Source organism: Microtus ochrogaster, unplaced genomic scaffold (assembly GCF_000317375.1).
Source record: "Microtus ochrogaster isolate Prairie Vole_2 unplaced genomic scaffold, MicOch1.0 UNK3, whole genome shotgun sequence".
Taxonomy (NCBI): Eukaryota; Metazoa; Chordata; class Mammalia; order Rodentia; family Cricetidae; genus Microtus; species Microtus ochrogaster.
Window position 1 is genome coordinate 11,788,398 of NW_004949101.1, and position 14,632 is coordinate 11,803,029.

Sequence of the window (14,632 nt, forward strand, 5' to 3'; positions counted from 1 at the left end):
AGAGAGAGAGAGAGAGAGAGAGAGAGAGAGAGAGAGAGAGAGAGAGAGAGAGAGAGAAATGTGGGCAATACATAAGCCTCCTACGCAGAACTCCAAATGCATTATACAGATATGCCTTATGCAAAGACACGGAGCTTCACCAATCCTGCCACCCCTCTGCTATGGTGGGCTTTATGTCTTGCTAGTGGAGGGTAGGAGGGAATTGTAAAGTAGATCTTAGACACCTGGCAAATACAACATCACCTAAGAGACCAAGGTAACATTATCAGTACTAAACCACGCTGACAATGTGCCCCAAATGTCGGATGATGAAACTGGTACTTTACAGCCTTCCTCTCCAAAACTTATTACACGAGTTAAACATAAGGAAAATATCAGACGAATCCAACTGAAGGATGTTCTGGAAATACCGGTTCATGCTGCACAAAGCTGCCAAGGTCATTAGCAACAAGGAAAGTCTCAGAAACTATTTAAGGCGACTCAGGAGACATAATCAATAAATACTTATTTCTCATGGGTAAAACTCCAGAGCCCTAGGAGAAAGCTGATAAAGGTGGCATTTCACCAATTATAATGCAGGCTGTTAATACATGAAACACTGTGTGGGGGGTAGTTAGGAATATTCTACCCAATCTCTGAAATGTCACTGCTAAACTATTCTAAAATAAGTTTATTTAAAAGAGCATAAATAAAAAGAATTTTATCTAAGATGGTTTGGTAGAAAAAAATCTAAAACAGAGCCTTGTCTTTCAGAATGAAGTTTGAGGTACTAGTCTGTGCCTCCAGTTTGGTCTGCTTCCTACACCATGAGCTCTCCCGGTGTCCTAACCATGATGATTTTGAGCTCCTTGCTACTTGCTCAAAAGTGTTTTTTTCCTCTCAAAATCTTGATAGCCACCCTTTATTCTTTGTTCTCTTATCCACCCCCATGTATTTCACTGCAAACCGTGTAGTGACAAGCCAAGACACAGATGACTGGCTTTGTAAGTGGCTTGCTGTTTCTTTCTGTTCCTCGTATTCTGCTGTTATTTAGGTTTATTAAAGGGAACAGTCTGTCACCAAGAGCCAGACACACTCACATTATTACCAAACAAAACCACAGATTCAAAGATGGTAGCACCCAGGTGTGGCCACTGCAAGGACCGTAGTTTAACGTGTAGCAGTATCACATAGGATGGCAAACACCACATAATTAGTCCCCATGCTGTTCCATAACCACTAACCACAGTTTCAGAGTCTTCCAGAATCTTCCATAAAAGTCATATAACATCAGTCATAATTTTACACCTGTGTTCATATTCAAGTGATGATGCTTATTGGTTTTATAAATCATCGGGATAGTGGATTTTAAAATAACAAACATGCTTTTTATAACCAAATGTTCCAGACTGTTAAAATTTATATCCATCAGTTCATTGTTAGAAGGTAAAGGTTTACACAGGCCCTCAGGCGGAAATTACAACAAATATTATATGGATATATATACACATACATATGTATATGTGAGTATAGATATATATGTCTCCAAACTGCTTTCTAACTGTTTGTATTTACACCCTTAGATAAGTGTTTATATCAGAGAGACTTCTGCTGTAGGCAATGGTTAATACAGAGTCATGCTGATCAAAATGCTGGGAATATATGACTGTTGATTGCTCAGCCCTAAACAGGCTATTTACATCGCCCACTCTAAGACCCAGGGAACCTCACAGAAAAGAAAGTGGAGCGATTGTAAGGGCTGGAGGATAAGGAGGGGTGCTGTGGAATGCTGCCTTCTGGAAATGACACTCCCAGCCCAACAGTGAATACATAGCAGCTATGGCAACATGCACAAAAATAAGACATGAAGAGGTGAAGGGCTGCTTGTGGGGGAGAAGGGTCTGTAGGAGGGGGGGGACAGAGAGGGAGGCAGGGTGAGTATATTTACAGTACATATCTATGAAATTATCAAAGTTTAAATTAAAAGTAATTTTTTAAAAGAAGGTGCATGTTTATTTTTTATCTGCAAAACAATATGGTCTAATGCAATAACTAAGTATAAATTGGCAAGCCCAGATTACTGTTGAATATTTGATCATTTTTCCAGTGAAGTCAGTCAACAATTGCTTCTTTACTTTTTTTTTTTTAACTAAAATGTTCCTCTAATGTTTTCTTTCATGGTTTAAAGTGAAGTAGATGCAACCATCCTCCTCCAGCAATGATAAAACCAGAGATAATCTTCTTAACAATATTCTTCCTCTTATCCCTAGACAATCGTCAGAGGAAATAAATCCTGCAAGGAAACCTCTATCAATGGCCTGCTAGAGGATTTCGACAACATCTCTGTGACTCGCTCCAATTCCCTAAGGAAAGAAAGCCCACCCACCCCTGATCAAGGAGCCGCTGGCCGTGTTCAAGGCCACTCGGAAGAAAATGGCTTCATCACCTTCTCACAATATTCCAGTGAATCAGATACTACTGCGGACTATACAACGGAAAAGTACAGAGAGAGGAGTCTCTACGGAGACGACCTGGATCTGTACTACAAAGGCGCCCATGCAGCCAAGCAAAATGGGCATGTCATGAAGATGAAACACGGAGATGCCTACTACCCTGAGATGAAGCCTTTGAAAGCTGACCTCGCCAGATTCCCTGTTGACTACCACACACACTTGGACTCCCTGAGCAAACCAAGTGAATATGGTGACCTTAAGTGGGGTTATCAGCGAGCCTCCAGTAGCTCTCCTCTGGATTACTCATTCCAACTGACGCCTACTAGAACTGCAGGGACCAGCAGGTGCTCCAAGGAGAGTCTGGCTTACAGTGAAAGTGACTGGGGACCCAGCTTTGACGAGTATGACAGAAGGCCAAAGTCGTCATACCTGCATCAGACAAGCCCTCAGCCGGCCATGCGGCAGAGGTCCAAGTCAGGCTCAGGGCTTCAGGAACCCATGATGCCGTTTGGAGCAAGTGCATTTAAAACTCATTCTCAAGGACACTCGTACAACTCCTACACCTACCCTCGCCTGTCTGAGCCCACAATGTGTATTCCAAAGGTAAGGTCTACTGCCTCTTCTCCGCGAGTGACTGGCCCTGCCGATGAGGTTCTAGACGGCCGGAGTCTTGGGAGCTTGCTGCTTTTGCAGTGAGAATCATTATCCAAAGCCTACCTTATTTTCCCATGAGTCCCATGATCCAAGGCTTTACAACAAGGCCCATACATCATTATAATCAAATTTTATCTTTTGAGATCTACTACAAGATTTCTGATTAAAACACATGGAAATTTGTGTTTTATTGAACAACTTTCCAATTTACTAACAATAAATGCAGACTGATCACACTTACTAAGTTCTGTGTTGAGGGTAAACAGTTGTAGGCCATGACAGGGAATGGAATAATATTCCCAATTCTTTAAAATTCATGTGGATATATAAAAAAGAAAAAGAGACACTCAGTTCAAGGGGTAGCCTTTCCTATGAGTGTGCTCTTATATTCATTTTTTTTGAGTTGTTAATAACACTTTTTGTATGAATATTTTCAGTAACAGACAGCATCTAATTCCTGGACTTTTATGCATTTTTTCATAGTTCTAGGAGTCAGTCATAGAGTCCCGTGTGTGCTAAGCAGGCACTCCATCAGTGCCTATGTAATCATCCTATGCCCCCCAAAGTACATTATTTTAAATAAGGATGGTATAAATTTGCTTTGAAAAGTGACATGTTCACCATGTCCCACACTCTGGAGAAGACCGTGGTATGAGTACCTATCCCTGGTTAAAAATCACACCATTTCCATGAGCATGGGAGACATTTAGCAATAGCCCGGGAAGTGTACAAGTGCTTGCTTTGTCCATGGTAGCATGCAAATAACTTGGTACCTCACCTGAACAACTGAAGCAGAAAAGGATTTGAGGATGGATTGTGGATCCCCTTGAGTCCCCAGCCAGTCTTAGTGGGACATGAGGACTAGCAGGAACATCACCCACCAATGCTTCCTCCTCAGCAGCGCGTCAATTAACACAAGCATTCCTGCTGGGCCAGCCTGCCTGCAGCCCTCTGCTTTATCAATTGCGCTCAGCCTCCTTTATATTATCTAAGATGTTAAAGAGAAGTTATTTGGGTAAACAGAAAGTGACTTAAGCTCCATCTTAGAAGAAACAAAGGATCTGCTATTTTAGTTCCCAAGATAAGAAATTAGAAGTGAATCCTAAGAAAAGAAGGCATGGAGTTGATATCTTCATTTAGAATTTAAATGAGCACGTTTCCAATCTCATTATGTTAAATGTATTTGAACAACCATGGTTAGGGTATCCTAAATACTTTTGCTTCATTCTTCCCACAGCAATTGCTGGACCTAGGTCTTACTAGCTAATAGCCAACAGCCAAACCCACATAGCACCTGTATATGTAGCCTGATACTTGACATAGTTAGTACAGTTCCAACACAGATTGCTTTCTCTGAGTACCATGAAAAGGGAGCCGCCTCAGAGTTGTAGAGTAAGATAAGCAAATCAATATGTTGTAATGCTGAGTCAGGTCACATGCTCAGAATTCAGTTAAAGAATGCTCTGGGCATGGAGTACACTCCTATAATCTCAGGACTCAGTAAGGTGTAGCAGAAAGATCACAAGTTCAAGACCAGCCCGGGCAACAGAATACGTCTCAAGGCCTCGTGACCATCTCAAAATGAAGAGCTGAGATGTGGCTGAGTAGCAGAGTGCAAGAATACCCAGGCAGGGCCCTGGATTCAGTCCCCAGCACTACCAGGTCAATTTGTGTTTTTGTGGTACATCTGAACAAATGGGAAAGAGCTGGGTCTTAGTCTCTGGGAAGAAATGGGTCATAGTCTTTGAGAAAACGCTGTTGAAACATAGCACCTTTCAGCCCTGTGGCCATTGTTGACCCATTAACATAGTTAGTCCTTTTTTACTTATAAGTCTCAAATCACGAGACTGAAAGCTTCTCTTGAAAATTGACATGTTGGCTTGGGATCTCTGGACCCATCTTTTCCTGTATGGTTCAAAACGAATTGGCTAGAGATAAATCCTGCCCTCACTAGAAGGGAGATGGGCTCTGCAGTTTGGCTCAGGTCCTGTCTCATCTACTTCACTCATCCCTAGTGATTTTGGGATTTAGCATCAACAGGAGGAAACCTTGTCCACTCATTTCCCAGAAGAGAGTCCTGTGGTGTAGAGAGTCACATACCACACGTAAAACTTCAATTAGTTGTTTACACACGAGGCCTAGGTTCAAGCCTGTTATTTCTCCCACTCCAAGTCCCATTATGCAGGCCTATGTTATTCTGGGGGTTTGCAAGAATTTTCAACTAAAATCCATGATGAATTTCAGGGCTCTCCAGAACTTTAAACTAAGAGGAAGAAAAAGAAAGAGGCAGAGCCAAAAATGGGTATTTGCTTCATTCCCGCAGACTTCCAAAACAGACCTTCTGCACTGAATCCCAGCTTTTCTAAAGCCAAAACAGTGTATCAGCAATTGTGGCTCAGGAAAAATATGAACATATTCACACAGGAGACCGTCAGGATTTTCAGCATTTTTAATCCAGGGTTCCAAACTGCTGTTCCTGTGTCCCCCAAAACCCACAAGCACTGATGAGCAGGTTTTGTGGGAGGGCAGGAGGCGGGAAGCATGTTGGTAATTAAAACGCTTACTTGATTAAAAATATAACATCTCTCTAAAAACAGTTAGGTGCCTCTGTCTTTAGAGCTGTACTCTGTAAAATCAGCCAATTGCATTTGGATTTCCAGCTGGGGCAAGAAATAGTTATCACGACTCAGATAATTTGGCTTAACCTCATGACAGTTTCTAGAAGCGGGTGGGTGATGTTCATATCAGAAGAAAAAGCACAAATCCCATCTATGTGTGACAACAGTTTGATATTTTGACCTTTAACTTTTTAATTTTCACTCTAGCTCACAGTGAAGGAAAATGTAGACAAATAACAACAACCAAGGGGGGGGGGGATCCACTCCACTTTTTTTGCTTGCATGACAAGAATAGAAAATATAATAAAATCCATTTATACTAATGTTAATTCTCTACCTTAAAGTCTTGTTTACTGAAACTGAGCAGATGAAACCTTGAGATGGGAAAGAATAGCCAAACAAAATATAGAACCACATTTACCACAGAACTACAGAAACCAGCTACAGAAGAGAGAAAGAAAGCTTCCCACTCTCCCCAGAAAACATCTACCATACAGCAACCTGGTGGGAGTTACCATCATCTTGGATTTAACGTTGCTCATTTGGTGCTCTCCAGGGGCCAGGCAGATAGATACTTGCTCATATGTCTTGGTGCCACCAGAACACCCTAGGGTTAACCACTGAGAAATTCCTAACGTAGTGACAAAATCAGGGTTTCCCCAGGCATTTGCTGTATGCCAGGTACTCATGTTGCTTACAGCAAGATTTCTTGCCCCCATTATAAGTTAAATAATAAGGTCTGGAAGTCACATTAACAGCATGCTCATTTAGCTCTGTACCAACTGGGGTCTGGCTCTTTAGTTTTAATCCCTGGGATGCATTCCCCATAACACACAGCTTCTGAGGGTACCAAGCCTGCAGTCAGCCTATGTCAACTCTTTCTATAGCACTAATGTAATGATGTTGTATCAGAAACTATTTCAATATCTGGATTACATCATCCTCTTTTATTCAGAGGTGGGGTTTCTCAACCTTGACACAGTGGATGTCTTACACCTGGTAATTGTTTTGCTGAGAGGGGTTGTTCTGGCATTGCGGAGTATATAACCTCATCCCTGGAGTCCTCCTAGTTAGATGGTAAGGGTTCCTATTCTTCACTCATAATAATAAAATATCTGTGATAGCAAAACATATCACCCTTCACCATAGATAAAGCCATAGAAAATGAGCTCCGGAGGTGCCTTCTACAGCTGCCCTTGATCAAGCACTTTCGAGCAGTTAGGGACAGAGTTTAGGGAGAGAAGCTGTTCAACTTTGATTCATTACACTGCCATTTACTAGCCGGGCGACTGTTTAACCACGATTCCTATTTAACTATAAAATGGAGAAAAAGAAAGTCCCTGCCTCAATATGTCAGCTGAGAGCCAAACAAGTTCATGTCAGCACAGCCTACTTACTTATACATGTAGCTGACTTGTCGGTCTCTATATTTGACATACAGGGAGTGGCAGCAATACAAGGGTCACTGTGTTCTAAGCGCAGTGGGAAGCCTTTTGCAGACATTGTCCAACTTAGTCCTTATAAATCCAGAAGAATCCAGGCTCCTTTGGCAGTTGAGGAATCTGAGATTCTAGAAAGCTATCTTTATGAGCTTGTCCGGCAAATATGAATGCAGTGGCTGAGCCAGCGTTCAAAACTACATCCCTCTGACTCAATAGTATATGCTTCCAGAACATTCTTAACTTCCTAGAGGAATGCTGACAAGCAGAAAAGGGGATATGAGGCTTTCCAGTCAGGCCACACACTGCTGGGTGCCCTCGCCTTGGGGGCAAGTTCATGCACACAGGGAAAGTTCTCTGTGCCTTATGTTCATGCTGTGCTCCAGTTGTGCCTTCATTCACTCAGAAATATGAATTGTGGGTAAATATTAAAACCACAAGCTGCAAAGAAAGACTTAGGTGAGTAGATCTGTAACACTCTTTGATGAATTTATTCTACCTTGGGCGATTGTCTTCTTTGAGTTTCTTAAAAATAGCCAGATTTTTGTCACCCAATTGAGAAGCATTCAAGACTTGGATATTTATTTTCTGAATTTGAGTCCTTACGAGCTATATGAGCTTGTCTATGTCTCAATTTCCTCATCTGTGAAGTGTTTTAGTACTTTAGATTTGTGAGGAGAATTCAATAAGATTAATAAACATCAAAGAGTTAGCACATGGCAAAAAGTAATCCTTCTTATTCCTGGGAATATTTCTAGTTAGAAAGTATGTTACCCTCTCTGGTAAAGTCAGTCATAAATGTTCTCTCTGTGTGTATTCTTTTGTATATTTTTAAACCATAATAATAAATTATATCATCTTACATAGTCCCTCTTTATATACTTCCCATGGCTATGACTGTCTTCATTTTGAAAATGAGTGACATAGAAGGTCAGTATAGTTGGGTAAATACTTTAATAGCGAGCATAAAGTCTTAGCGAGCATCTTGAGATCTCTGATCCTACCACAATGCTTACATAACTCTCTAGTATAGCAAGTCTTTCTCTGTCCTGTCATCTCCCAAATAATGACACAGAGACTTCTTATTAATTATGAAAGCTTAGCTGATAGTTTAGGCTTGTTTATAACAAGCTCTTATAACTCAAATTAACCCATTTCTATTAATTTACATACTGCCACATGGCTTGTGCCTTGTTACCTCATCTCCTACATGACCTGCTTCCTCTGCCTCTCCTGCTGCCTCCACCCTTCTTCTTCCCAGCATCTTCTGTGCCCTAGAAATCCTGCCTAGCTATTGCACATTCAGTTCATTAATAAACCAATCCAAGTGATATAGTAATGAGACGAACAGGCCTGCTTTTCATCCCGCACAGCTAGCTTTGCCCCGGAAATAACAACACACAAATTGTATTCTTTTAAACACTGCCTGGCCCATTAGTTTCAGCCTCTTATTGGCTAATTCTTACATCTTGCTTTAACCCATATTTAGTAATCTGTGTAGCACGAGGTGGTGGCTTACCAGGAAGGATCTTAACCTGCGTCCATCTTGAAGAGGGAGCTATGGCGTGTGTCTCACTGCCTTCTTCCTCCCAGCATTTAGTTCTGTCTACTCCACCTATCTAAGCTGCTGTCCTATCAAAGGCCAAGGCAGTTTCTTTATTAACCAATGAAAATAACACATAGACAGATGACCCACCTACATCATTTCCCTTTTTCTGTTTAAACAAAAAAGAAAGGCTTTAACTTTAACATAGTAAAATTACATATAACAAAACAGTTATCAAGCAAGAATTAGTTAAAATATTTATATCTATTTTATCTTTTATCATAACTAAGGAAAACTATAACTATAACTAACCATTCTTCAACTCCATCAAAGACTCCAGAAGGATATAATATTACCTAAGTAAACAAGATACACAGTGTGATCAAATATCTCACAATGCTCTAGAATGAAAGTGAAATTATCAGATGCTTCCTGAAAACCAGAGGCTAAGTGAGAACTGTTTATACCTCTCGACCAGCTTACCACCCCATCTCCTATATACAAGGCATCGAGAGAGACCATTGTTGTAGCTCTTGTTGTCCTGAACAGGTGGCACTTTAAGACAGTCACAGTTTCTCTAGAGCAGTAGGTACATAGAAAAGTGTGCAAGCTTACTTGGAACTTTTTCTGGAGCCACTGGAGTGATGCTTATCACTGCTTGGCTGGCACTTTGTGTTCTCAGTGAGGAAAATTACTGTGACCTGTGTGTCCAGTCTTTGGGAAGCAATTGTTCAGTGGCTCACTGTTATTTGTGACACTGTCACACTCAGGTTTAGTCAGTAACAAAGCATCAACTCCTGCTCTACTTTTTTAATTTTTCCTGTGGGCTGCCTTCTAGGAACCCATTAGTGGCCTGGTGCTTTACATAACAGCAATGCTACTAAGGCCCAAGGACCTGCAACAAGAAACTCAGAGGGGAAAGAAATGGGAAAAAGAAGATTACTAAATCACTTCACAAAACGTTGGGCGCCATTGCCTTTACCTTGGTTTCCTTTCTGTACATGCCCTGTAGGGTCCTCACTGAGGTGTATAAAGCATGTAAAAGGGTGATGTCATTGTCATCTTTAATATCTGTCCTGCAGGTGTGATATCGCTCACATATGAACATACACATCTTCCCAAGAGTGCTCTTGTGGTTTAAAGTCAAGTCACATTTTGGTCATTATGAGTAGTTTTCTCCATTTCTAAGTTAAAAGACAAAGTGAGTTTAACCTGGTATTGCCCATCCCTAATTTTCTCAGGACCCTGACACAAATGAACAGTATTCTGAGGCAAAGAGCCAATGCCCATGGACTTAGAGTCCCTGCACATTGTCCCGGGCACTGAGGGATGGTGAGGCAGAGCATCTGTGCTGGGATGGAGGATACTTCCTCTAAGTCGTGAAAAGCAATTACTGCAGATAATTACATATGCCAACTCAGAGGTAGAAGAAAAGCCAGAAAAAAACAGCATGCTGGAGTCTGTTCGTCACAGACGTCGTCATTTCTTCATCGCTCTCTCCTCTCTGCCTGTTTGCAGAGGTCAGTAGCCACTCATCTGAATGTCCTCAATGTGCATCTTTCTTTTGTTTAGTAAGTCAGGAAAGCCCTGTTTCTTCAGGATCCTTGTTATAAGATGATGTTACAAGTGAGAGATTCCAGCTCAACGGTTTGGGGAGATTCCCTGGCAGCTTGTTTAATAGACTGAACAGTTTGTTAACACACATGGTTTTGAAGTGCAACAAGGGTATCTAGGTATCCAGGATTTAACCTACTTTCCAAATTTCCTACCACAGCAACTTAAGGAGATGCCTCTATGCTTTTGGTGTCACAAGGGCTGCTCGTCACCACTACTCAGCGGCAGGACTTGCCTCTTTTGTAGAATTGGACATCAGCTTGCAGCCTGTGTATGTACCTCTGCCATTCATTCAGAGTACATGTGAGCCACCCACTATGAAACTGACCCCTCCAGCTTGTAGATGAAAGTAAGCACAAGGAAGAAAACTCACCATAGCAATAAAACCAAAGTTTTCCCTTTGACAAAAGCAATAGTAACTATGTTATTAGGGTTAGACAGCAGGTTCTTTAATGCTCTGCAATGATACAGACTGTAGCTCAGGAGAGAGCATCAGACTGGGAAGTCAATGATGAGGGTGCAGGAGCCCATCAGCCTCGGGCGGGGCTGTACAGTGAGCAGTGAGCAAGCGGTGGTGTTTCCTGCATGTAAAGGGAAGACATTGGAATTGCAGAGCACAGAATGAATGAGTTGCCTTTTCCTAATTACCCAGTCCCTAAAATGTCTCTGTTGGGAAGGACACTAGTGACTTTCCCTGCCTTTCTCACAGATGCTCATTTTGCCCTTCCCAAAGCCAAGGCTGGTCTTGCTAACATTTGCCTTTCGATCATAGCAGGAAAATTTAAGATGTACTTTCCATGCTCAGACAACAGAGGGCTGTAATTCGCTTTTATCCCACCCTGATTTCAGTAGAGCCAGCAACATCCAGTTTGCCTTTTTCCTTTTTTGAGATGAGCAATCGCTTTGTTTCATTGTGTTCCGAAAAAGGTGTATTGGAGCGTCACAAGTAAGCCCTGGAAGCAGCTGTCTCCCTTCCCTGTAATCGCCATCCTTCACGGAACATTCCTCAGTCACCACTCCGTAGGACAGATGCACGACACAGCCCTCTCCCACACTACCATCCAGCACCATCCAGCCACAGTCCCCCTGATGTCAGTGCACAAGGTCCTGGTGACAAAGAGAAGCTGCAATGGGATTCCCCCCCCCCTTCTGTTCTTTCTCTCACCCTCTACCTTTTTTTTCCCCAAGCCTTGGCATAAAATGGTCAAATGATGTTCTACTGCAGAATTCAATTTCACAGTTCAGTTAGGTCCTTGATTACACTGCCAAATTCAGATTAATGTGCATTTAACTAACATGGATCAAGGGAATTCTGGCTGACAGCCAGCTGTAATCGGGGCAATTGATAGCGGTGAGGAGTTTTATGCCCTGTCCACTGCAGTGCACCACTGCTGAAATTGATTGATTAAATGAATTCATTGCTATAATTACTTATAATCTTGATACATCACAAGCCAATACCTAACCCTATCCCTGGAGACAGTGCACTTGCTGTAGAAGGGCGTTCTGGCCTGACTGTTGACTGGGGATTATTTATCCCCACACAATAAGCCTTTTCTTTTTTTTTTACAGTATGAATAGAGATGTGCAGAGGCCCATTTCTGTAAGAACTAATTGATGGGAGACACAAAAAGGTTGCAGAAAGCTAAAAAGCCAAGCATCTGTTATTCACCACCCCAAACGGAAGGAAAGCATGACGCCTTGTTGGTCTGCCTGTATTTTAAAGATGCCTGCGGAGAGAATTTCCTCTCCAAAGATAGCCGATGGGCTGCTGTCGTTAGTGGCCTTCTCACAGTGCAGCTCAGCAGTTTGGCAGCCCTGGGTGATAATTTGCAGAACAATCGGCCTAGTCTTCTTTTCTTCCCTTGCGCCATATGGGAATCCCCTTTAGAGCATGTCATTCCTACAGAGTTCCTTCTTCCCAAAGCACAGGCCTGCTTCCCTGGTCGAATACATCTTTGCGGTGTCTCTATTGTTTACCCTTTTAGTTACAGCTCTCTGCTCCTTTTTGGACCCACACACTGGGGTCTCTGAAAGGCAAACTGCAGACACACTCCCTTGGGAAATGGTTTAGACCCTGATTCTCTAGGCTCATTGATTTGTTTAGTAACTACCATCTGTTTTGAAGCTGTAACTCCACTGCGCTGTGGTTTTTCAAAATGACTCGCCGTTAGGTCCCTTCACAACTACTAGAGACAGGCTTATGTGACATGCCGTGGCTGTTCCATTTTCTTCTAGAACGTGTCTGTAAAATACATGAAGAAAAGATTTCACGGCTTGTTTGACTCCTCTGCATGAGCGCATGCATATACCAACATATACACAGGCAGGTTCGTCTGTGCTTCGCCACTCCCTATTATAGACCACCGTAAGAAAGACAAGGTGGAGGGACGGGTACAGATGCCAGGGACGTGTGAGAGGGGGAGGTGGTCACATCACAGAAAAGCAACCAGCTTAGAGGTGGAAGCTGGAGTGTGAGTGTCACTGATAAAAAGATGATTTTGACCAAAGCAAAACTGGAAAGAAATGAGTTGTGCGCATAAATGATCAAGTCACGTTTCTGAGACAACCAATTTTTGTATAGTTAGGCTTAACTAAGTCAAGACTGTTAAGAGCAAAACTACAACCCTATCTTTTTTTCTTTCATCCCATTCCCATAGACCTTATCATCTATTATTTTCTAATCCAAATCTTATCTTTCTCTGGGGGCTAATCAGGTACATAAGAGTCCCAAATGAACACTATGCCATCCCTTTTCTCTGTCATTGTCAGTTTGCAAGCTGTCTTTCTCTGTCTACTCCACATCCGCCATCACTGAAACCTGTCTCAGTGAACTTAGCACCCGAGTGACAAATGACTCAAGGCAGGCTGGCGCTCTCGTTCTGCTGTCTTGGTGGCTTTAAGGCTTTGTCTTACGTCAAACATACTATGCCCCAGTCTTCTTATAAAAATAGAACAATTGCGGGTCTTACTGTTTAAATAAAGCTGAAATGCCATGACGTACTTGGAGTACTTAGAATAGTCCTTGACACCCAGGAAGCACTCAGCAAATGCTGTCATTAGTGTTATTTTTCCTGCAAAAACAGATTTTTAATAAAGGAGTTCATAAGAATGAAGCCCGACTTTGGCCCCAGGGAAATGTCAGAGCATTTTAGCCACAAGAAGAACTTTGTGCAGCTTTTATTGCACAGATCAGGTGAGTGACAAGCAAAGCTGGGTATATCAAGGCAGGCCAGACATCAGATCTGGGTACCAATGTGCTAAGTGTTCGGGCCACTCGGAAGCCTCATTCTGTGAATACAGAATAGACCTCAGCAGAAGTGGGTGGGTCCTATGATCTTCTTGGGAGGGTGGGATCATTGGCCTGAGTGGCTTGTGGCATAATTAATCTTCCCACGCCTTGATTTTATTGAAAACAAAACCGAGTTAAAGGAAATGAGGTCTTTCCCAAAGACATGAACCAGTAACATTGCTCTATCATTGTAGTTGGTTAAGATCAAATTGAAGGCTACAGTTTGGTGACCCTGTGGTCCCAAGGGGGGGTCACTCCTGCACTTTTCCTTTGGGGAGCCTGATTGTCTGCTCTCATCCCCTTGAATGGAGAAAGGCCCCAAGGAGAGACCACATGTTCACTCGCCTGAAGCAGACAGTTAATTTTTCTGAATCACTTAGTTTGGTTCTAAAAATGTTCCTTGCCATTGTGGTTGTTCCTCGAGCTTTTTTTTTAAGAGTCTGCACCTCTTTCCAGCAGCCATGAAAGACAATTGCATATTCTTATCTAAAACACCTAATTTCAAAGACATTTAGCTCTCAGAAAACAATTCTGTCTTGTCTGTAAGAGGAAATTGTCCCCTTCATGCAGGCGTGGGTCTCTTTTTTTATTCCACAAGCTATTTGCACAGAGTAGATCCTATTAATGCTGCTGACAGATGATAAAGGAGAAAATGACCCTCATGCAGTGTGAAGTGTGTTTACAATTCCTACTGGCCATGGTTTTGCTGTTTGTAATAAACCTTTAGCGATCAGTTCTACAAACTCATGGGAGGTGAATGCAACTTTGTCTTACGTATGAGAGAAAAAAAAATTCTTCTCAGGAGGACTCTGGGTAGTGATGACATTTGAGGCTCTAAGATCTGCTTTCAAAAATAAAAGTTTCAGACCTTACTTGGCTCTTCCTGATGGTCTGGTTGATAAGCCTGTCCTTAAGTTTAATGTAAAGCAAGATTCTAATTGGTTTTGCAGTGATGTTCCTCTACCCTGCTCCCATTACACACACACACACACACACACGCACGCACACACACACACACACACACACACACACACACA

At 42.2% G+C, this 14,632-nt stretch overlaps 1 protein-coding gene across 2 annotated transcripts in view; it reads left to right on the forward strand.

Moving 5' to 3' along the window:
- Nucleotides 1–14,632, forward strand: part of Pak5 (p21 (RAC1) activated kinase 5) — a 268,738-nt gene that overhangs the window by 232,164 nt on the left and 21,942 nt on the right. For both annotated transcript variants that reach the window (XM_005365545.3, XM_026788499.1), the window contains one exon: nucleotides 2,250–3,035. In XM_005365545.3, coding sequence (XP_005365602.1) covers nucleotides 2,250–3,035 — 786 coding nt within the window. The remainder of the gene's footprint in view (nucleotides 1–2,249; nucleotides 3,036–14,632) is intronic.